General features: G+C 37.2%; 1 protein-coding gene across 3 annotated transcripts in view; it reads left to right on the top strand.

Annotated features, from left to right (window-relative positions):
- MLLT3 (MLLT3 super elongation complex subunit) overlaps positions 1-17,850 on the top strand; it is a 120,130-nt gene extending 102,280 nt beyond the window's left edge. For all 3 annotated transcript variants that reach the window (XM_072922780.1, XM_030257497.4, XM_072922781.1), the window contains 5 exons: positions 1,325-1,457; positions 2,975-3,074; positions 5,722-5,793; positions 7,607-7,678; positions 14,302-17,850. In XM_072922780.1, coding sequence (XP_072778881.1) covers positions 1,325-1,457; positions 2,975-3,074; positions 5,722-5,793; positions 7,607-7,678; positions 14,302-14,433 — 509 coding nt within the window. In that variant the 3' untranslated portion in view covers positions 14,434-17,850. The remainder of the gene's footprint in view (positions 1-1,324; positions 1,458-2,974; positions 3,075-5,721; positions 5,794-7,606; positions 7,679-14,301) is intronic.
- The last annotated feature ends 7,048 nt before the right edge of the window (positions 17,851-24,898 follow it).

Genomic DNA, 24,898 nt, shown 5'->3' with positions numbered 1-24,898 from the left:
TCATTTCTCTGAACTGTCCAAACTGTACCTATTTACAGGAGTTCTAGGGCAGCCCTAGTGATAAATCATTCCAAACAACAGCTTTGAAGTCAGTTGCACAAAACCAGTCAAAATGCCTATGGGCCTGAACTTTGCTATGTCTGGAACAGTCCATAAAAGTGTTCCCCCCCATGAAGGAACACTGTCATACTCATAACCCTGTTATGAGTATGGCACTGACTGACAGATGTCTCACTGGCAGTGACCAGGGAGGACACTCCTTGACTCAGTTTTCCCATTAGCAAATAGAGAGTTGAAAGCTTCATCTCAGGCTCAACTTGTTCATGTCAGTACTGCATTTCTTCGGCTGAAGGAATTACAGCCATAATAGTAAGTGATGTTCTTATAGCCATCACTGGTGCTTTCAACTCCTGCTTCATGTCTTAGATGGGCTGTACTTCATAGTTAAATTCCTATGGCACCAGGACATTTTACTTTCTTCCCTCTTCTAATCTGCTTTTGCCCATTCTTATTTCAAGTAGCTACAGTGTTATACTTCCTAGCTCTATTGAACATATTCTTCTTTCTGTAACTGTTTCTTGGAGCAAAAAGAGTGAAAATCAAAACCCAAACTAAGTTTAATGCAGTTTTGTGAGCAAGTTAAGTTTCGTGCCTTCTTGCTAATTCAGGGAAAGTGATAATATGGTGTTGGGTGGTATTGATGCACTTCATACTTACCAACATGGGTGAAGTACTTACTCCACTTGAAATTGACTGTGAAATAATGGGAATAGCTGAAGGTAAAATGCATAAAACCCAAGAAGACAAAATGACTGCCTTGTACAGTACAATTTAGTCAGAGTGATTTGTTAGAACCAACCTCTCATACATGGATTAACCTAACAAATGTATTAATACTGATCAATATGTGCCTGTAGATCTTTACTCACATGTAATGAGAAAGCAAAAAATAATAAACCCCAGCAATACAAAAGAAGCATGCTTTTGGCAGGCATACATTTCATATCAATTTCTCCTGTCATGACAGTATTTTATTTACTTCAGCTATGGTCCAGGGTGCAAATTGTTCTAACACTTGAACAAGTGACTCACTTCATTGTCAAGAGTAAGTCTGTTGAAGCTGACTGAGTTGCTCTTGTGAGTAAAGATTCATGAATACATGAACAGGTCCCTGCAGTATAATCCCGCAGTGCATTTCTTGGTTTAATTTTTAAGACTTTCCTCTCTCAACACTGTGTGGGGAAGATAGTTTTTAAAGTTGGGTAAATTGCCCAAAACACTGGGAAGTAAACTTCATTGTGTTTTATTGTCCCTGTTGTTTCAGGTCCGTTGAGGACTATAATGAAAGATCTGCATTCAGATGATAATGAAGATGAATCAGATGAAGCAGATGAGAAGGACAATGATTCTGAGTTGGAACAACCTATAAATGCACGCGGAGGAGGCAGGAGTCGCAGGTGAGTGTCTTGTGTTTGCAAGTGGCCTTCTGACCAAGACCTGTAGTGTTTCTGAGTAACAAGGTGAGGTCTGATGTCCTCAGAGTGCTGAGTAGCAAATGGGCAGAAAATTCACTCTTTCTAAAGCATCTGCACATAAAAGAGCCCCTTTTAAACACTAACACAACTAGCTGTTCCTGATACAAACTCTTCCTGTACTAACCAATAGGGTTATGATGATCCTCATTTGTTTGACTTTACTTGATTTAATGCAACTGTGACTTGAGACGAGGAGTTATAATTAGTCCCTGGCCTAAATTAGAGAAAATTGTCCTTCAACTGTTGAATAAGCTATTCTATACATAGTCACAAGACCTCTTTGCTTACTGATTTTAGATTAAGCTATTATATTGAATCCAAATCAATGAAATTTGAATTCCAGGTAAATTCTGTGCTGCATGCAGTAGATAATGCATAAAAGTGCATCAGAGGATAAAGCAAGCATCTTCAAAGAAATGTTTTAAATTTTTGTTTTTTAAAAGAAGGTTCTGCATCCTTGCTGCAACCTTCAGAAGGCATTGCAAAATTCATATGGTGTTCAGGCAGTTTGAAGCTCCATCCAAATGGGGTTCAAGGTTATAGAAGATCTGAAGCAGTGTCTCTCAAACACTCTACATATTAGGTTCTAATTCAGAGGATTTTTCTATTCGTGCACAGCACCTGAGTGCCAGTGTCAGTTACTGCTTTAATGGGAAGATACCAGGAAAACTTTAATGAATGCTGCTGCTTCCCTGGTGTACTTTAGCAGCTGGAATCAAGGAGAAAAAGACCAAGATGACTAGGTGTTTGATAACTTGTCAGTGATTGTGTAAAGGATTGTTTCAAGCTCAGCTTGTCTCCAAGTGTGGAAATTTTGTTTTGATGGAACTTTAAGGCTATTGTTTTTCTACTTCATTTTGTCCCAAGTAACTAATGGGGTTTTTTCCAACAAAAAAATATTCCTTGTTGTTCATAAGTAAATTAAGGGTGAAACTGACTAGGAGCTGAGCTTTTTTATGTGACCTCTTCTGAGATGCTAAGTTTTTAAATTTTAATCAAGAAAAGCTGTGTTACTTTTGACAATAAACAAGGAACTTTTCAGTGAAACATGTATTCAGGTGAGAAGTACAGCTGTAGAAGAACTGAAAAGTATCCCTAAAGAATACTTTCCTTCTTTGACATAGCTGTGAACTGAGATAGGGAGAAGCAGTTCAATTTTGTAGGTGTTTAACCATTTCTGTAAAGTTAGCTCCTGTTAACTGGACGCTTTGTCTCAGCCAGGTGCAGACAGGCAGCCTCCTTCTTTGTACCACAAAGTTTTTTCCAGAGTGCAGCCCTGCTCAGATGCCTCTCTTCCATGTGACCTTGATTAACAATAGCCTGCTTAGCAAGGGATTGGTCACTGTAAGTCCCTACCTCAAAGTCCAAGGTTGGCTCACCCCATTTGACAGCCCTTTGTCTGCAGATGTAATGCAGATGTAATGCTCTTTTTTCTGCAGGGTTAGTCTGAGTGATGGCAGTGATAGTGATAGCAGCTCAGCTTCCTCACCTCTGCATCATGATCCAGCACCACCTGTACTGAAAACGAGCAACACCCAGGTAAAAAAAAATGCAGTTTGGCTTTGTATTAGCAGTAGACAGAGTTAACATCAAACTCAAGGGTTTATTGATGCATCTCTTCTCCTCTCCCCACCAGTGTTCATCTAGAAAGATAAGATTTTTCTTTTTTAACCGCAGTAGGTGCCACAACAGTTTTTACTTTGCATCAGAGTATTGTTCCAGGTTCGTAAGAGCTAACGTGGTTATTATTTCTGAGGTAGCAACATAGGGTAGTTCAGTTTTTCAAAGAAAACAAAGTAAATTACTTAGAGTTGCCAATTACTCCATAGACAAATAAGAATCAGCTTTTGGGCGGTACCTCCCCTGCAGTAAGAAAGACTCTTCAAATATAAAATTAAGTATAAAAACTCACATTCTTTACAAAATAAAATACACCGTTTTTCAGTTATTTTAAGGAGGCATGATTAATTCCCAGTGTTAGTTGCATCATACATAAAGCTGTTAGGACATATACTGGCTACTTACAGTTGTGATATAGTTAAAATAGTGTCTATGTGCACTAACACAAATTCATGGTTTAGAGTGAGTTTCATGGATGAGTCTTTTCTATATCTCTTCTCTATAATTGTTTCAATTATCTGGCAGATATTATTTACTTGCCTTTGTTTTTCTATTAAGATTTCCAACACAAGCTATAGTACAAAGCCCAAATATTATTTTTCATGTTAGCCAAGTTCAAATATACTATGGGGGAAAAAACCCCACAAACTAGGAAATACATTGTGCACAGAGAGAATGTAATTTCATGTATAGAAAATATTTTTTTTTCTACCACTATAGGCTCTTTTAAGTTGTCTATAGTAAAGTTACAAGTTTTAAAGAGATAGCCTTGAGGTCAAAAAGCTGTCTGTAGGGCTGAAGAATGTTGCATTTACTGACCACATAAGCACAAGAAAAAAAAATCTGTCTATGGCTTGTTATTTAATGAAGACTGATTTCTAAAGAGCCAGTGCAATTGTTAAGTAATTGTATGTCTCAATATCAGCAGCCCACTCAGTCACATCTTTTGTGCTCCTTTGCCTGTTGGTGATGTAATAGAAGGTCTACCTCCACACTTAGACACTCCAAACAATAGCTGTATGTCAGCTAAAATACCTTCACATACCTTCCTTCATTTCTTTAAATGAGCTAAATTTTATACTCGAGCTGCAAACTGGAAATTTTGGGAAGCATTATGAGACTATAGCCACATTTGAAATCTCTTCTTGGTATCTTAGTGCTGCTTGCAAGGATGACACCTTTTACTGATGAAATCAGGTTTGTGTTAACTAAGTTCCTTTATAGAACTGAAGAGCTAAGACAGAGTTTGTATTTGTATTAGCTTCCTCAGACATGATTAGTGCTGTATCTCATCTATAAAGTGCTTAAGATGTTAAATTCCATATCAAGAACATTGTAAAGAAGCTGCTTTTTCAAATATACTGTGTTGTTGACAAGGTTCTATTTGAAACCAAGAATTTTCTTCCTGTGAAAACAATAAATGCATCTAAAAGGTACTGAATCCATGATTAAAGGTCTGTTTTTTTGTAGGGTTGGGTAGGGTTTTTTTTTCAAGACAAAACTTTGCTACTGGTCTACACAGAAGTAACCCTAGAGGGTGTTGAACAGAAATACTAGAATTATTCTTCAAAAATGTATGTCTTGAATCTGAACATTGATCACTCTTGTCTAATTAAATCAAGTAAGGTTAACTCAGATCTGCAGTCACTTTTGCTAGATAGAGAAATAGCTGTCTGCCAGCTGTATTCATAAGATGCTGGCCAGCCTAGGGAAGACATATGCAATTTAATAATTTGTACCAAGGGAAGGAGAAATCCCATTATCTGTGATTACTTAGTTTTCTTTGATGTTTTTCAGAAGAACTGGTTATATTCTAGGTTAGGAATGACATGGTGATTTTTGTTTTAGCTTCCAAAGAGTGTTGTCTATTGAAAAAATTGAAAGAACAAGCAACAGTTCATTTTCCCCCAGATATTTCTACCTTTAGTTCTAAAAGGTTCATATCAAGCATGATGTCATGCTGCTTGCTGATGTACTCTTCTTGAGTCTGTTTCAGTATCAGATGAAGCAACCTTGGCTTGTATGAGTGATAATAAATGGGTATGAGTGACATTGAAGGAAGGGTACTATATATGTGGAAAAGAAATCACTGTCCATCACTTAGTTTTTCAGTTATAACTCATATAGTGATTTCAAGGACTGTCTGAAAACCTCTGTTGTCAAAGAAATGAGATAGTATTGAGAGGAAAAAAAAGAACAGGAAAAGTAGTGATAATGTGATGTTTCAAAGGTACTGGAGACACCCTCAGCATCATTTTGTATCTGCTGAATCACCTCTTATCCTCCCAGCATGTGAAAGATGTGGGGGGAAAAAAAGTGTTGAGAAAGCTTTAAATGATGTAAAATTCCTTTTTTTAAGGATTAATAATATCATTATCACCTCATTCCAGTACCTCAGCATTTTCTGCTGTAAGTTACTTTTAGTTCAGAAAACTATGAGTAAGTTATATGGATTAAAGAATGAAAAGCTCAGCTTTGAGTTTGTTTTATTAACAGCAGAATTTTTCCATATATAGTTGTATCCAGTGATGCATTTAATTTTTACAGTATTTTCTTTCTTTTCCAGATTTTAGAAGTAAAAAGTCCAATAAAGCAAAACAAAACAGATAAACAAATGAAGAATGGGGATTGTGATAAGGTAAATAAGGAGATAGCAATAAACTACTCCTGAATATACTAATCTGCTTACCAAATGCCAAACTTTGTTACAGAATGAAAATCTTAGTGTATCTTTGCTTTGGATTCCTTTAGGTGCAGATCTTTTTCTGTTTTCTTTCTGTAATTCTTTTATTTTCTCTCATATTTTGACTTTTTTTTCCTTCTTTCCAGTCAGGTGATTTGGCAAATTTCACCAGTTGGGAATCTTCCATCTATTTATTTTATCTACTGTCCACCATGAGTTCATACTGCTCTTCACAGAGGAATGAAATGTAGATGAGAATTCACAGGTGTATTCCTAACCAGCAAATCAATCAGGGGAAAAAAGAAAATCTATTTTCCAGAATCCTTTCTGAGGGCTGTGCATTAGGAAGTGGCCGTGTGATTTAGCATGCTAACTAAAATGACATGAAGCAACTGTCACCATCTAACACTGAGACAGTTTGATCTAAATCTGTCTAATGGTTGTGGACAAGAGCTCTCAATCCTGCCGTGGGTGAACATAGCACAATTGCCCACTATGGGCAAGTTTCTCTGAAAGCTTGTATTTTGCTGGTATTAGTGTCAATTTTGTGATAATATTAGGCAAAGATGGAAGTCGCAGCATCTAAATTTTTAGTATCTAAATTTTTATCTGCAATACCTAGATTTTTAGTGCTCTAATATTTTGGTTTGCATTTTGGTTGCTTAGGTTGAGTGCCATATCTCCTTCTGCTTGCCACCAAAAAATTTTTTTTTTTTGATGGCTCAGGAGCCATTTCCGAAGGAGAAAGTTAATAATAAGATGGAGAGGTGAGACATGTTTCACATCCCAGGGAAGACACGCTAAAATTTACCTTTGGATTAATCTTGCTTAGTCTTTCTTTCTCTGTTGATACAAAAGAAATTACATACCTCTAGAGAAAAAACATTGATTTGACTTTGAGTCTTTGGGTTTGGTTCTAGAAAGATAGGATGTATTTTCTAAAGGTGCTGTTTTGGCATTCCCAGTCTTATGATGCTTTCTGGCACAGTTGAGATACGGAGATTATCAACAAATGACCACCTACAAAGATTTCTGTCAACATGAAGTATGTTAAAAAACCACAAAAATTTAAATTTTTGTTATATGAAGCTAGAGAATGCCAGACTATTAATAAAAAAGTATACCTCAAAGAAGAGTTTGGTCTTACCTCAAGTCCTGTGTGCTGTGCTCTAAGAAGGATTTAAAACTATTAGAGAGCATCCAAAGGGGTGTGCAAAGATAGGGAAAGGCATAGAGTGGAATGTTCATGAGGAGTTGCTGAGGTCACTTAGTCTGCTCAGCCTGGAGAAGAGGAGACTGCAGGGGGAGAACTTGTTATCTGAGGGAGGACCTCCTGAGAGGAAGAGGGGGGGCAACACTGATATCTTCTCCGTGGTGAGTAGTGACACGACTCAAGGGAATGTCACTCAGTCTGAAACTGAATCAAGAGAGGTTGGATATTAGAAAAAGATTCTTCACCCAGAGGGTGGCTAGGGCCCAGAATGGGCTCCCCAGCAAACTGGTCACAGCACCAGCCTGACAGAGTTCCAGAAGCTCGGAGAATGGACGATGCTCTCGGGCACGTGCTGTGACCCTTGGCACTGTCCTGTGCAGAGCCAGGAGCTGGACTCAGTGATCCTTCTGGGTGTCTTCCAGTTCAGGATATTATATGATTCCAAGATTTAAGATAAGATTTGTATTTCTACTGGTTTTGAAGACATCTGAAGTTTATGAATTACATTGCTATGACTTAATTAACAAGTTGTTTATGGGGGGAATTTGTTTCTAGGCTTATCTTGATGAACTAGTAGAGCTTCACAGAAGATTAATGACATTGAGAGAGAGACATGTACTGCAGCAGGTGAGAAGCATTCTTATGCACTATCACAGTGCTCTCATTGAAATTCTGAAGTCACATCTGTTTTTTTTTTTGCTTTCATTTAAAACTCTGTAATCAGTTATCAGTTACTGGTTAAAAACTCTGCTAGCAATTTTAATAGCCTAGACCCAGTATAGTCCATATAAGTCCATTACCTCTTACACTGCAGTTTTGGGAATTGTTGCACTTAATATTTAGTGTGTAACTGTATTGTTTCTCTAAATGACAATTTAAAAAAAAATGCTTGAGATATATTTTTTACCAGTTTGCTGTTATGTTTCCTAACATACTGTGTCATAATTATGAAGGCAGGATAGTAGAATGGATGTGCACTGTGACTTGATAAAAATCTTGTTGCTTCTTTCCTGAAAATAACCAGCCTTGTCTCAGAAACAACTGGAGTGGATTTTTCCTATGGGAAGCAGAAAACATAAAATTCAATGCAAAGAATTTAAGAAGAAAATTGTCTTTGAAGAAAAACATAATCTATTCATTGAATCTTTTGAAGTCTTAAAATGAGTAAAATATGCAAGTGTCCAAACCAAAAAGGCTGCAAATTTATTGAAAAGTTATGCAACAGTAAGAGCAAAGAAAATATTCTTGGGTTTGGGTGGTATTGTCAGGTACTATTGGATTGAAAATTGTGAAGATTAAACAGTAAGCACTGTCAATAAGGTAGATGCAATTGTAGCACAGATGGGTTTATTATGTTTTAGAGATGTTGTAAAGAGGAAAATTTTTTGCCACTTCTAAAAGATTGCAATCACTTGTCAAATTGTCATTTTAACAATATTTTGCAAGATCCAGCATTACTGCTTTGTTAGTTCAGGCCCCATATTGTGAAAGATGAGAAAACTATTGAGAGGTCATTGAAAAGGTAAATCTTGGTTAAGGATATTCTTAATTAAAGATAAATTTTGGTAGCTTTGTCAGATTTTGTTTTATAACACACAGTGATGCATACTGGTTACCCTGCATTTTTAATGTCCTGTTCTCTCCCAAGTTTCCTTTTCCTACAAAGGGAACAAAAGCATGTTTTCAGAATGGTAGCAGACCCAAATTTTTATCTACATAGGGAAGTAATTTTGCAGGAGGCTAAGCTATAGGAATCTCAACACCCTATCCGTTTCACATTGTTCATTGATCCCCAAAGAGTTCGCATTAAAATTGAATCTGGAAAAGACACTGTGTTGTAAAAATTCCCACCTTGTCTTTGCTTCCTGAGTACTCATTTCCTCAGTTATCCAAGGCATAGCTTCCAAATGGTATTGGTTCTGATTCACATCAGTGGCCAGTACTGCTGTTAGCAGTGCAGAACTGAGCCATTGTCCCAGCCTGGGCAGTCAGGCCGTGAACTCAGCTTTCACTGGGGCTGTTTGGACAGCCTTCAGACCACAGGGTTTATATGGCTTCATGTGGAATTTTGGAAAAGAAAATCAACTTCAAAACATTTTGTGCAGAGCACATATAAAAACAAGCAAGAAACCTTCTTTTTTTTTTTCCCATCATGGTGGTCTAGAGCTTTTGAAATCCTGACAGGATAAGCCTGGAGTAGCCAGATCTGACTCCACAACTGAGCCTGCTCTGAGCAGGGGCTGGGACTAGCAAAATTCTTTCCAATTGGAATTATTTGGCCATCCTAAGAAATACTTTCAAAGTAAGTAGAGTGCTTCAAGTCGAACCCTTCATTGTCTTTCTTACTAGCAGCATTTATTTGGTGATAAAGAATTATTTCTCTGTTAGAAAAATAATGGGTTTGTCACTAAGTTGTATTCATTCCAATATTAGAGTACTGTTATAGTAAGCTTTGTGGGAGCTTAACAATACAAGGAGAAAGTAATGTGAAAAGAAACTTAACTGAGATAGAAATTTAGGGTATCCTATTATGACTAAATGAAAAAGAGCTGTATACTCTTGTGCATTTTAAACTAAACTTTTTTTTTTTTCTCTTGAGACAATTTGTCAAACCAGAGAAAACATTCATTCATGAACTTTGCCTCACAACTTGCATTAGGAGTGAGGCATTTTAATGCTGTAATTCATGATTACTTATACATTTGGTTGATGTAGAACTGGTGTTGCCTTCCTGGGGGAAACTGCTCTTGCAGATTGTTTCCCATGTTTCAGAGCATTTGCAGGCTGTTGGTACAGCCCCAGTGAAAGCTGGATTCATGGCTGGGCTGTGCAGGCTGGGACAGGAGTTTAGTTCTGCTGGGAACACCATAATACTGGCTACAGAAGTCTACCAGGTGTCAATGGAAGAGGCAAGTTACTTACCTGTTAGGCTGTCTCCACTAGTGAATGGTCTATATGCTGCTGTAAAACAAAACACAGCTTAATTTGACAACCTTTAATCCTTTAACATTCTGCAGTTCATTAATTCGTATGATTTTATCTATTTACAGAAATATCGTCCCAATACTGAATGGATAACTTGCAGAGTTAGTTAATGTAAACTACTTTACATTAGCTGTAAGTAGTTAATGTAAACTACTTACAGTGTGCACAGAAATTCAAAAGATACAGAGCTAAGAAAGTCTCTAGATATTAATATGAAACTTCTATACTAAGAAATGCATAGAGATTGTAGAAAGTATAAAGGTGAGAACAGCAAGGTGCAAAACTGCATAACGGGATTGTGGTTACTGCATAAGAAGAGGGATCAAATGCAAAAATATGCAACAGAAAACTGTAGACAGCTGCGAGAGTTTTAGAGGTGTTGGTGTTGAAGTGGAATGGTGATGGAGTCATATGTTCCTGAATGGCAGCTCTCATCTTGTTAGTTTATGTTAGGGCAGGTAAGTGTCTTGCACAGAGACTTTCAAAGAAGGGACTTGCAAAAGAACAATGAAGGTATTAATTCATTGTGAAAAGCACAGGCTTTTTAAACTTACATTGAGGGACATGAAAAGGATTTTCTTTTTAAATTTTTTTTTTCCAATCTTAGTTGTTACTGAGTCCATAGGCATGACAGCAAGCAGGAATGCAGCCAAATTGTAAATGAGAAAAATGTATCTTCGTGAATGTGGCTCTTTCCCAAGAGAGGAATTCTCTTTGAGACACTTTGTTGAAGAAAGCTGAGAAGGAGAGAAGGCAGTAGAGATGCGATACTACACTGCAAGTGCCCAGATACATAATTGTATCTAATGTTAGGTGCTACTTAAAAACATATAAGAATTGCCTGAGAAGGAGAAGGTATGTAAAGAATGTTTGACCAAGAAATCAGTCCTGTGAACAATTTTTATATGAATATTGGACCATGGCAAGACAGAAGCTGGTCTGAAATCACATTTACAAACAAATTCCTCTACCACATCTTTCACTGTAAGGAAAGAGTTTGGAATTTACAGTGATGAGGCTTTTTTTTTTTTTTTTAACTGAGTCTGCAATCAGATGTTAATGCTGTATATCCAATATATTAAAATTTGGCTGGCTAAAGCAGTGTTTCTAACTCTGCATTTTCAGTGCAGGAAATGTTAGCATGATCACATGAAAGGCAGCAACATTTTTGGTAACTTTGTATCTTAGTTTTAGGCATCAGAAGTCATATTTTCAGCTGGTAAAAAATCCAGAAGCCAGTGCATTAGGCAGCACAGGCGCAAGGATGAAATTGAGAGTATGCATCGTGGCTGAAAATTATGTTGCTCATGTTCCAAAGGTGCTTAACTTCAGATGTCAACTATCTTCTTAGAATTTTCTGCCAGGGACAGCTTGGAGGCCTGGAAACTATCACATAGCCTAAAAACCCTCCATAAATTGAAAAATGACTGTCATTAGTTGCACTTTGGCTTCCTTATACAAACACACTCATTTGCTTGTTTAAAGGCTGATAAATAGTTATACTATGATGGATAATGATGAAACTGAGCTGGAGAGACATTATGTAAACAGAGACGTAATTTACTACAGAAAAGAAAAGCTCATATAGCAGGAACAAATGGGATATTTTTGTTTTTTGCAGGGTGAGCTTTTGGAATAAAACATTTTAATGCTGTGTTTTTAATGTTAGAACTGTCAGACTTCCTAGCAACTAATCTCAACCTTTTATTCTTTTTGAAGACTTTCTGAATAGCACAAGGATGCATATGCTAATACTGTAAGTCATGAATTCCTCATTGACTGGCACACAGGCAGGTGTTTTTCATTGGGCTGTCTGGGTTTATCTTGATACATTTTTGTACATCCATTAAAGCCTTTGGGGTTCATTTCAGTCATTTGCCAGGTGCCCAGACATAGCAACTATATCTCTTGGGGGCTGGATGTGGGATATATTTAAAATGTTTATGTTTCCCTTGACCTAGAGCTTAAAAGCCCAAAGCAGAACTTGATCAATAGGAGTCCTTATCCATTTCTTAAAATATGCAGCACTGTTTAAAAATACATGTGTTAACACTTTCACATAATCTTTGTTTCTAAAATCAAGTATATTGCAGTGAGGGTTATTAGGGGTAGCATTCTTCCACAGTCACACAAGGAAGTGATAGACAGAGTTGTTCAACATAACTGCATTTTCCTGGCCACTGCTTCTGTAAACTTCTTGTGCAGCCATTTATTTGTCTCACAGTGGATATTCAGATAGCAAGCCCAAGATTAGATTCTAAACTTTACAAAAAGAGGCTGGATTAACTACTTACCTTTGCTTGTCTCTCAGATGAGGCTCAAGAGAGTGGCAAAAATGAGAATAATAATGCATATCAGAATTTGCTTCTGGTATCAATCATTTTTTCCCCACTTGATTATTTTTTTCCTCATGTCAATTGCAGAAGAACAGTAGGGAATGGAAAAGTGTTGCAAGAATCTGTGAATCAACAAGCAGACAAATGAAGTTAGTTATTTTAGATTAAAAATTCCTATATGGAAAAGAAGTTGAAAGTAAGAGGTACAGATTTAAGTGATATGTTAATAAAAGCAGGATTTTTTCCGGGTGCTTTCAGAATTTTGGGCGGCTGTAAACCAAATTAAACAGATTTTATTTTTATTTTTTTCCACCTTTGAAATAAAAGGTGATTGAAAAGGGAGATTTTTATTGTAACAAGCATTTCCCTTTTATTATTTTATCTTGTATCCATTCTGTTTAATCTGTGTCATTCCATGCCTGACAATAAACATTTCGTATTTCATTTATCATTAACATAGTCTTTACTTCTGTGGTCTGAGAAGAAAAAAATCTGTTTATATAATGACATGGTGAGTGGAAATCTACAAAATATTTAGTTTAAATTCATTGTTCTTTGTGAAGTTAGTTATTCCTAACAGATGTGTCTTTTTAAGGTACATTCTGTAAGCCATATGTGCATACATCTGTATCTTCTCCAGCTGTGAAAAAGGAATTGTAGTCAGAATATTAAAGCTCAAAACAATCAAGGAGTATCTTGCAGTAGTGTTTCAGCAGAGGTTATGTGGACGCCCCATAATGAAATGAGTTTCAAACTGGAGGTTGCAGGCAGGATTTGGAGTGTGCATGAGAGGTGGTTGGAAGGACTGAGAAGAGCAGTGTTGTTCTGTCAGTCCACGAGCTACCCAGGGGCTACTTCAGGGTGGAGTGCTCTTGGCATGTCTGTCTCTTGGAATGAAACCACACGTAAGAGATTTATAGCAGCCGTGTGTTGGCAGTGTGTTAGCCCTCTCTGACAAATAATGCTTTGGCTTTTCAAGATGCTCAGTGTTTTTTTCAAGATAGGTGTGCATCCTGGAATTTAAAATATCTGGAGTTATTTTTACAGCAATTCTTTGTTGAGTATGACTACTCTTCAAAAATACAGACTACAGGTTAGAGATTAAAAGTGCAGGATGGTTATGGTTGGAAGGAATCTCTGGAGACCACAGGGACATGTAGAGCCAATTGCCTGGGAGTATGTCACATGACTTTGAAATATCTCCAAGGATGAAGACCCCATAACCTAAGTGATGTTATGACCTTGCTGGGAGTCCTTCCATGGTTTATTTGGCTAAAAAAACAAAACAAAACAAAACAAAAAAAACCCCAGCAAAAAAACCCCAGATTTAACTCTGTTACTCAAAAAGTGACTACTGGTGTGTGAACTGTCAGTTTCTGTAAGCTGTCTTGTTGGTTTTTTTTTTTTTTTTTGCAATAGGGACTGGACTCTCTAAGGATTTGTTTGTTTTCCTTGCTTGCAGAAAGGCTTATGTAATTTATTTCCTAATGTAACCTGCTTAGTAGCTATGCACTTAAGAAATATTCCTGAGATCTACCTGGGATCTTTTAATAATTAATTTGAGCTTAAGGGTATAATGTTGCCCCTCTCCCATTTTTAAACTGAATTAGAAAATTGTTTTGAATTTTTTTTCAAAAAGCATTTTGAAAATTTGAAAAATATATTGTCAATCTAATGTTTGCCACAACAGCAGATGGGTATGCTGACATTACGGTTGATGATGATTAAAAAAAAAAAACAAAAAACAAGACACTGTAATCTGGACAATAATGCATGTCAGAAAGGAAGTGAATGATAAGGATAATGGTTAAACCTGCAAGTATTGGGCAATTTGGCTCATGTTAGGCCTTTCATATGGTACTTGATTATACTTAGAGTGAGCATGTAAAACTTCTGGAATTTCCAACTGCATCTTTTCTTTTCTTTCAGATAGTAAATCTTATAGAAGAAACTGGACACTTTCATATCACAAATACAACCTTTGACTTTGATCTTTGTTCACTGGACAAAACCACAGTCCGTAAACTACAGAGTTATCTGGAAACATCTGGAACCTCCTGAGGATACAGCATATGGCTGTGTCAAAAACTGTTCTTTAAATGACGTATGCAGAATGATGCGACCAAAATGGAGGGGAAAAAAACCAAAAACCTCTTCAGCTTTTATTTTTCCTTAAAGCCAGTCTCTTGATAAGGGAGAGCAAAAGTGACCAGACTCAGAGGACCACTCTTCTCAAGAAGAAAATGCTCTGGAAGAGTTTGCCTGGATAGCCTTGAAAAACAAACACAGAAAAACAAACAAAAATACTTGTTCTTAATGAATGTGTATGATATCATGTATCTCTCTCTGTGGTGTTCAAGTCCACAAGATGAATGCATGTTCAACACACTGCCTTACTCCATAACTGATCTATTTATTATTGCATACATGTATCCTAAATTCAGTGATTCACTGAGTGACACTACCAGATATTGCAAGTAGTGGAGTCCCTTGTGTGCTTTTTTGATGCAATACTTTCACAAGCTAGTTACCTTATTCACATTAAAATGCCACTTCTTGCTATCTTTAGTCAATTAAAACACTACAGTCTTGATTCCACTGCTGCAGTTCTGGGAAACACGATACAAACTTGGCGACCAAGCAGTGGTCCTGTATTTCATTTCCTGTCTACCACAGTAGGTTGGACCACAGCAAGCTGGACTGCAGGTCCTTGATTCTGTTCACTTATTGATATTGACCATGGTTAAAAAGTACACCAAATAGGTTCATATGACTTGCTGTCTAGCCTCAGTGAATAAACCAATAAGACTGTCAACAAAAAATGCTATGTATACTGTCCTGAACCTGGCAACTGTTGCAGTCTACATTTTTGTGTCCATTTAAATGTTGCAAAATTAAATATATATTAGAGTGAAGGCGTTCTGCAGGAGCTCATGATAAAAGAAAAAGTACTGATCCTGTCCTTAAAGAACATGTTGTAGAAAATTTTTAATTTGGAGCTATTTATTACTTTGAGTTTCAACACTCCTCTGCTGTGCGTGACTCACTTCTACCATAAAACTTTTTGCATAACATTTTTGTTCGTTCATATAGTATATGATCTGCTTAGTTTGTTTTGGGGATTTTTTTTCTGATTTAGTTTGTTTTTTTACAACTGCTAAATTAAAACCCTTTATTTGAAAAGAAAACAAAATGTTGTTATACAGTTAAATACATGAAATAAATACATGTATGATATCATCTGTATGTGTGTTTATATATACACGTGCACCACACCTGTGTATATATATATACATACACACATACATGCACCTATGCTGTTTAAACTTTGCAGATATTGGTATAACCTTATTGTGTTTCCAGAAGAATTTCTTGTCTATAAAAATGAGTATTCTTTCATGCCATCCATTATTTCTTGAAATCAGGATCCTTGTTTATGCATTATCAAATGAGAGGATGTATACTCAGTTTCACATCAGTGTTTCATGCTCTCATATTGCTGATGGTTTCTTGATGAAATCATTGCCTTTATATGAAATATTCAAATTTCTAAATGACAAGAGGAAATAATAATTTTAAAAATACTTCTGGATGCAAAGGTTTATTCAGGTTTACCAGACTGATAAATGTATCTTGTTGCTAGACAGGCCAGTATGTCATGTGTATGCTTATTATGCCACATGTAGTCTCTATGTGTAGAGCTAAACAGTAGTATCTTAACGACTTACTGTTTCATGTGCACAGTTTGTGCAGCACTGAAAAACTATTGGGGTTATTTCTTATTCAGATGGTAAATCTTAATACTGTTTCTTTAAGTCCAAAGAAAATTTTACACTTTACTCTTTTTGAAAGGGCATGATACATATTGGGTTGGGTTTTTTTTTTCTTATTTAAAATGTTGTTTGATCATACTCCGCAGGAAGTCCTCCTAAGGCTTCTGAAGAATAAGTGTACTTTTTCAGTAATGTTATGACTCTTATTGATGATTGGCATGAAGCATACTTGAAGCGTTATGTTGTTCTTTTAAGTCCATGTCTTAATGTGCAATTGGGGAGGGGATGGAGGACTGGGAGTGTAATGTTAACTTTACTATTGACAGAAGGCAGGTGACGATGGGGAAGGGAAAAGGGTGCATGTAAAGGGGATAAACTTCAATTTTTATTGATTGTTTTATATAAAAATGTTTGGTAATCTAAAAGCAAACTTAAAAACCTTTGGTCTACAAATATGTGTTCAACTTTTCTGTCTTCTAGTTATATCCAGATGTATATGGAAATTTGTCCATTTAGACTTTTCTAACTAAGTCTTGTGGTAAAGACTCATTGAGTTTCAGAAGGGGATACTTCTAGTACAACTATTGCACTGTTTTTTTAGAAATGGTGAAATTAATCATTTTATCCTTAAAGTACCAGATAAGCTTTATTGTATACTGAGAACAGGGGTGGAGAAAAGGAGAAACTAGGTGAATAGGCATAAAAGGGAGATGACATAAATTGCAGTATCAAATCAGTGCTGAATTTCATGCAAACTGTGGATGATCCTTAAACTCTTAAATTTTTTAATTCAATGGGAGAGAGAAAATAGACTGTTGGTGTCAATGTGTGTGTTGACTTTTTCACAAAACTCTGATAGAAATACAGTGACTATTTTCATCTAATTTTTTATGGAAACAAAATAAATATATGTTCACCTAATTTCAGACATTCATATTTCCCTTAAAGAAAAAACAAGAAGGTACCCTACCAAGTCTTTAACATCTATGAGCATTGATCTTTGGGATGTGTTAAAGTGCTTTGGCAACAAATGTTTTGAAATCTTACTTAGAATAAAGCTGTTTAAAACAGTTATATAAGAGAATTTGGACCAGACAGACAGAGTTTAGCAGTAAGTTCCAATATCTAGAGTAATTTGCAGCATGAGTCGCTGTTACTAGAGCAGTAGTTGTATCCAGTAGCAAAGACAGTTTTCTCACTAGAAACTCTCCTCCTCAGAAAGTGGCTGCTGAACTGGATAGATAATTTAATTTAATTTTTTTTTTTTTTTAACAAATTCTATTCAGCTGAGAGCCTTTACAAAACTTTCAGTATCATTTAAATTTGAAGGCCATCTTAGTCCATGCTAAAGAAAAAGAGCTAGGAAGGAGGAAGGGGCCTCCTTGCCTCTTCTTGTACACTGAAGTGAAGAGTGTCTTCCAAGCTAAAACTAAATCTGTGCTCAGTCTTCAGCCTTTGGACTGTAAGAAATGGTTGATCATTTCTCTCTCTCTTCATTGGTTTGGTGTTTTTAGGAAAAGTAAAAGTCTATGCTTTCAATTTCAGAAACAAAATGCACACAGTACAGTGCATTTGGAGAGCCCAGTATATTTCTATTAAAGTTTCTTCTAGTCTCTGGGAAGGAAATTACAAGTTCTTGGGTTTTGCCTGGCCCATTGTTCTTCTTTCCCATTCTCACAGTGAAATAAAGTACTTTCACAATCTAGTTTGAGTCCTTGGTCCTTACTTGGTATAATCGTCCTTTCCTAGAAGCTATACCAGTGTTTTTGGGTCTCTTGAACGACCCATTGGTTCCAAGACCTGTCACTTAGTTTGCAAATTGATGGGAAAACTGTAGAATTGCTTGGAGTGAAAACTGCCTTATTCATTTGGTTTTGTTGTATACATTATCTTACTCCAGACACTTCTCTGATGGTAAGATGTTTGATTTGTTCGTGTACACCATATCCCATCTTTTACCACTTGCAGTTTGATGACAAGCTATCTTTTAGTAAAGTCCTGTTTCAGTCTACAGAGTTTGTTTTGTGTTTGCTCATTGGTCTGTGGTTTGCAGAAATTAAGTGTCACGATGAAAATTTTGTCAGGTTTTCACCCACAGCAGGAGCTAGGAGGAACTACTGAAATAAGCAGCGAAATAAGAGATGTTCCAAAGTTCAACAAGTGTGAGGCATGTGTTTTTATGAGCCTCAATAGTTTTCTTAATTGTCAAGCAGTGTACAGTAGAATGTAGTGTACACCAGGATACTGTTCTATACACTGTATGGAGCCTTACTGCTGGGCATAAAAGCCTTACTAACAGATGACAGGGACTAAAAGACATATATCTGCAGTGCTTTTGTGCATGCTTGGAAGTTAATCAGTGTATTAATTCTACTGAACCACTGACATTTACAAGGCTGGCTCTGTGTCTGGACAGATAAATTAACATCAAAGCACACTCACTGTAAGGGCCTTGCATTTGATTGAGCAGCAAGTAATGGTACTGTGACTAGACAGGAAAGAGAAAAATTACCACAGTCAGAACAAAGCCCCGGGGTGTGGGTGGAGTGGGGAGAAGAAAAAAAGGTGTAAAGAAGAGATGCAGTAGTACAGCTGCCTTGGTTTTCTACTGTAAAATCTGCAGTTGTTGGTGAGTAGAGACAGAGAGAGATGGGGACTGCAGCAACATAAAAAATTTTAAGGTGTTTTATTGTTTGGGATGCTAATGTCTGTTTCACATTTGTTTCAGTATTTCATCTGACTTACATTCTGTTTTACCTCAACCAGGCTGATTGTACTGAAAACTGGTAATCTTGCATTTTTCATTTACTTTAATTTTTCCAGTCTTGAAATTTGAGTGAAGTCAAATGTAAGCCTGTGAATGCAGCAGATGTATTTTTATTATCATTCTGTATAATTCTAACTGGAAGTAACCATTTCCTGCATCTTACATTAAATGGATTATGCATTTTTGTATGTTCCTTTAGATAGCTGATGCTATAAAGCTGCAATTTCTGTAAGGGAACATCACCCTTCTCATCACAGCAAGGAATAAATTATTAACTTTTATCATTGCTCACAGACAGGCAGAATGCAACATCTGAGTCCTGATTAGGAAAGAGTGGGTTTATGAATGTGTCAGATACAGCTTTTTAATAAGATCTAGAAATAAAGCCTATCTCTTTTCAGGAGAAGGACAGGAAATACTTGCTTAAAATATTCTACTCTGATAATGCTGGGGTTCTCCTACAATTACATTCCTCTTTCAAATCTTTAAGCATCTAATAGCCAGTGACGACATAAAAACCATTGAAGAATCAAAGGAATTGAAAATACAAGCAAGTTTGTATTAAAATCCTGACTGTGCAAAGAGTGAGGTCATAATGCTGATGCTGCTTCTGGTGCAGAGCAGACATTCCTAGCACATGTGGTTTGTGTATTCTCATCTGAGTGGGTGGTCTAAAAAATGGTGCAAAATGCCACAGGAGGGCTCAGTTTTTGAGTGGTGCAGAGGAAACATTTATTATATGCTCAGCCAATACCACCCAGGCTATCCAAGATAAAGCAGTTTTCTTTCAACTTTTATGAGCTGCTATGTTTTCACTTTGCCTATACAGCTAAATATTTTAATTATTATTTTACAACTCTGTTAGTCCCCAACTGTAAGTTCCATGCTAGCTAGGCACCTGGTTAGGTTTGGAGTGGGGTTATTGTCATGTGGCTGTTTCTTAGGGAAAGGTCATAAGACAGAAGGGAGTCACAGTAGTGACTCCTTTATTATTATTATTGTTATTATTTTCTGCTTCTAACAAGTATAAGCCTTTCAAATATTTACTCTCAAAAATTGTCTTGCATGTAGGAAAAAGTTAATACTTCTTTCATTAGTGCCAGATTTTGTTAGCACTGTGTATAGTAAGTAAGTGGATGAATTAGGAATAAGCTTCTGTGAAAGTAGACACATCTAAAATCAAGATGTGGCCTGATGGTCTTTTGGACCACTGCAATCAGAGCAGCCTAGAAATGCTTTTATTGTTGTTGAAATGTGTGAATCTCAGCCTGTGTATAAAGGGAGATAGTGATTAAGGTGCTCAATTAGTTTTCAACTATCTCTTGCCTAAGGTTCCTCAAACATCTGCTCACAACCTGGGCAAAAACTTAACTGAGTGTTAGCTGAGACTTTTCTGTGCTAAACACCCCTTTCTCTTTGCCTTGTCACAGCGATGAGAATAGTCTTGTAACTATGGGACAGAATTCTGCAACATCTTGGTTTAAGTTGGTTGGTATAAGTTTAATTATGTTCATAATTAACCATGATGTTGGTTGCTCAGATGAATTTTCTTTATCCTTTACTGTTTTGTGGTTACAGATTGATATTTGCAGGTAAACAGGTGGGGGAGGAAGCAAGGGGAGAGAGTTGTTCTCTCTCCATCAATGCAATGTCTTCTCTCATTCCTGATTCACATTCTAAAGATAGTGACTCTAACAATAAGATATAAAGGCTCAAGCTCTTCCCATGAGAATGTCATGCATTAAACATCTGCAGAACCTTTGGTGGCCTAAATCAGACCTGGATTTATGGTTTCTTCTTCAAGAGGATTTAAAGCAAGGAAAGCGAGATTGACTCTACTTCACAAAATTTTTGAGGTTAGAGAGATCATCTGGTCCAATTCCATGGTTTTTCATTGAAAGTCCCATTGAGCTTTTGCCAGATTCTTTGGGAAGCTCTTTGTATTGGCCCATTCCCAGGAACTGAGTGTTCAAGTAAGCCTAATGTAGTTTTGAGCATCCAGGCACACTCTTACAATCCTTATGTCACTGTTCCTTTAAGAATAGGCTTTTCTTCTTCCTGGTTAAATAGTTTCTGTCCAAGGAAAAAAAACTGGTACAGATCTCCCTCTATTCACTGGAAATGGAAGTCATTTTAAAGGAGCCTTTGAACAATTTTGGCTGCCTTACAGTCCAAATGTACTTGGTTAGCTCTGGATTTTACACTAATGATAATTTTTCTTCTTATATATTTAATAGTGCATATACTATATCATAGAATCATAGATTGGTTTCTGATAGAAGAGACTGCTAAAAATGACCTGGTTCCAACCTCCCTGTCATGGTGAGGGATACCTTCCACTAGACCAGATTGCTCAGAGCTCCATCCAGTCTGGCCTTGAACGTCTCCAGGAATGTGGCATCCACAATTTCTCAAGGCAGCCTCTTCCTCTGCCTTGCTACCCTTACATTCAAGAATTTATTCCGAAAATCAAATCCTACCCTTTTTCAGTTCAAAACCATTACCTCCTGTCCTATCCCTATAGGACCTGGTAAAATAGCTTTTTCTGTCTTTCAAATAAGCACCCTTTAGTTATTGGAAGGTTGCAGTGGGGTCTCCCTTTCTCCAGGCAGAACAACATCAACTCTCTCAGATTGTCTTCAATAGGAGAGGTGCTTCAGATCTCTGGCCATTTTCAATGGCCCCCTCTGGACCTGTCCTGTGCTGTGGGCCATACCATGGCAGAATCAGTTGGTTACTAAGGTTGTGGTAAATGGCATCCACTGCCCTCACAAAAGGGAGAGCATCCACTCTTAGTATATGTGTGATGTTACTTGCCACAACCACCACCTTCATGTTCCTGGAATAGATTTCCAAGCGCATTAATTACATGAATTTCACAGAAACTGAGATGACAACTGGCTTGTAGTTCATCAGATCACCCTTCTTTTCTGTTTGTAAGGCATATTCACCTTTCTGTAGTCTTGACCTGTCAAGATGTTAGGGTGTAGCTGTGTTGGGGTGTCAGCCAGCTGGCTAAGCACCTACGTGGCCTTTCAGGTCCTATAAACATACAGGGGACAGGATTGCTCTAGAGAACTCCTCAGTGACACCCAGTACCTCCTTTCTTCCTTAAACCCTGTCCCTACACATGAAGGCTTGGTAGTAAAATCCAAGGACCGAGCATCCCACAACCTTATCCATGGCTACTAAATAAAATCTGGATAATTATGAGTGTGACAGTTATCAGACCCTCAAACTCAACCACATGTAGTCTGACCCATGGCTACTGTGCAGTTTAGAGTAGGAAAAACATCTGTCATCCAGTCTGGAGCATTTATTTTCATGAATGGGGGGGCCAGATAACCAGTTACAAGAATTTTCTGTCCCTTCCCATTGTCAGAGCAGCACAAAGGATCTGGAGGAGAGCTGGGGATACATTATTTATCTGGGGGTATATAAACAGAGAAATAATTCATTGAGTTTTAGCAGGATATTTTCCCCTATTCGTTCTCAAGAAAGATGCCAGAAAATTGGGCAACAAATATCCTTTTTAAAATGAAACAAAACCAAGTTACACATTGATATACAAACTTAAACCTATTAATCAAACACCAGATTTGTTTAGCAATGAATTCTGTGTAACATAAAGGGGTTAAATGGACTGTGGTCTTCTTTAAGTTTTCTCCAAAAGGTCAAGGACTTATGGCATATGAAAATGACTGGACAATATTTTTTTAAGCTAGGAAGTTCTCTCAACAGGGAGAACCTTTGCTTTAGTGACTTCTTTTACCATAAAAGGCGAAATGTAAAATGGGAATCAGGCTATAGTAAGATTTGAAGAAACCCAGGCGGATGATATGATAAGTAGAATTGATGAAACCCAACGAAAGTATCTGTTTTGCTCCAGGAGATCTGGTGAATGAGTTTTCATGTCCAATATGTCATTAACAATCATTTATGTTAACCAGCTCCATAATATACGCTGAATTTCTCTCTATGGTTGCTCCCAACTCTGTTGCTGAACTACAACTCCTGTCTGAATGACATGTGGTTTTAATCTGAGAATGCTACTGGCAGAAAATTGCCCCTGGTTCCCTGTCCCTAAGATCACTGATCTTCATTCTAAGTGTCCATTTTGAGCTATTTAAACTATATACTTTTGGTTACTTTGATACCAAACTGAAGCATACCACCCTTTTCCTTCAGTACCTGCAAGGCATGCTTTTCCTTTTCTTTTAACTGCAACTTAAGTTTCTACTTTATTACATTCTCTGCTTAACCCAGATGCATAAAGTACAGAGTATGGATATGCTCTTTCTTCCTTTTTTTTTTTTTTTTTTTTTTTTTTTCCAATATCACATTTGTTTCTCCTACCAAAGTACTTTGTCAGGAATCACAGAATATCCTAAGTTGGAAGATACCCGTAAGGACCATCAAATGCAGCTCTGCTTCCAGGACCACGTAACACTAAACCATAGGATTAACTTCTTGTTCAGATACTCCTTGAACTCTGTCAGGTTGCTGCTGTGACCACTTCCATAGGGAACCAGTTTTCCAGTGCCCAATTACCCTCTCTGTGAAGAACTGTTTCCTATTGTTCCATCTGACTTCCTCTGATGCAGCTTCAAGTATATTTCAGTGAATCCTATAGCTGGTCTTCAGAAGGGGAAGGTCAGTGTGGTCCAGAAGGACCAGAGAATGTCTGAAAATCTTTATCCAAATTTGTCCTCTAAATTTCAGTGGATGTCAGAACAAACGTAAGTTGTTTAGAAGACCTGCAGTTGCCACTGTATCTCAAAACGGACCAAGTGAAAACTCAAGTGAAATGTGTTCTAAAGTAAAGAATTATAAATGCCCAATTTCCTCTAAATTTGAAGTAGAGGACAAGAAAAGGGAACAGGAAATGGCAGAACATTTAACTCAAGCTGTTAAAATTTGAGGCTGATCAGACAGAATAGCATAAGCAATAAGGTACCCATTTGCAATGTTGGTGCAGCGTACAGGGCATATACAAGAAAAAGAGGTAGAAGGCTCTTTCTTTGATCGTAGGAACAGTTATAGCACCGAAGTTGAAAGCTGATTAATTATGTCCCCTTGAATTTACTGTCTTTGTCTCCTGGAGGGAAAGGAGGCACACGGAGAGCTCTTGCCAAGGACCTGTGACAAGAACAGAGAACATTTGTCTTCCCAGCTGTCCTGCCTGCAGGCAAATAGGCCAAGAGGACTATGTCTGCAACAAGAAGAAGGGAATGAGCTTTGGTGCAGCTAATTGCTTTCAATGGGGATACCATAAGAAATCATTAGGGGTTGGAGACTGGGCTAGAGAGAGGTAGGAATAGAGATGTTGACATATATGCAGCTTGAGGTGAGAGCATAAGACATTAGCAACAGTGTTAGAATTTACTTAGGAAAAAAAATTCAAAGGCTGATGTGGCTGAAGGTGTATTAATTTACTAGAGGGAAGGAGTAAGAGCAATGCAAACCAATACAATGAAGTTTTGTGGGGTAATCTTCAGAGTATTTCCTAAGTGGAGGAATATCAGACACAGTTTTATGGAATCTTTTAAAATCCCAGTGCAGCAGCTCTAAATGTGAAACTACGAAAACTTTTTCTGGTGTTCAGAAGCTGAAACAAATAGTTCAAAAGAGCAGCCTGTACCCTAGGAAATCGTGTCAATATAGAAAAAAGACAGGTTTTCCTCACTTGGAGAATGAAGGCTGTATGGAAAACATTTCTGAGAAAAGTAAGTTAAACAGTCATTTAATGAGATCAGGATATCTTGATTTGTTCCAGGGGACGTGAAGATGCCAAAGAAGCAGGGTGAAAAAGTTCAAAAGTGAGCTTTTGATATTTTTCAGAAGGCTTAATATCTTTTCCTGTTACCAAATTTTAGTATGCTCTTGCCTCTGATTAACCTTTCACCCACGTTGTGTGGCAGAACAATGGCACCTTTGTTAGACTCTCAGCAGAGCTACTGATTCATTATGTCCTACTTAATATCTA

Source organism: Taeniopygia guttata, chromosome Z, assembly GCF_048771995.1.
Source record: "Taeniopygia guttata chromosome Z, bTaeGut7.mat, whole genome shotgun sequence".
In the NCBI taxonomy this organism is placed as follows: Eukaryota; Metazoa; Chordata; class Aves; order Passeriformes; family Estrildidae; genus Taeniopygia; species Taeniopygia guttata.
The sequence above is the reverse complement of the archived record's forward strand: the minus strand, read 5'-3'. Positions and strand labels throughout refer to the sequence as shown.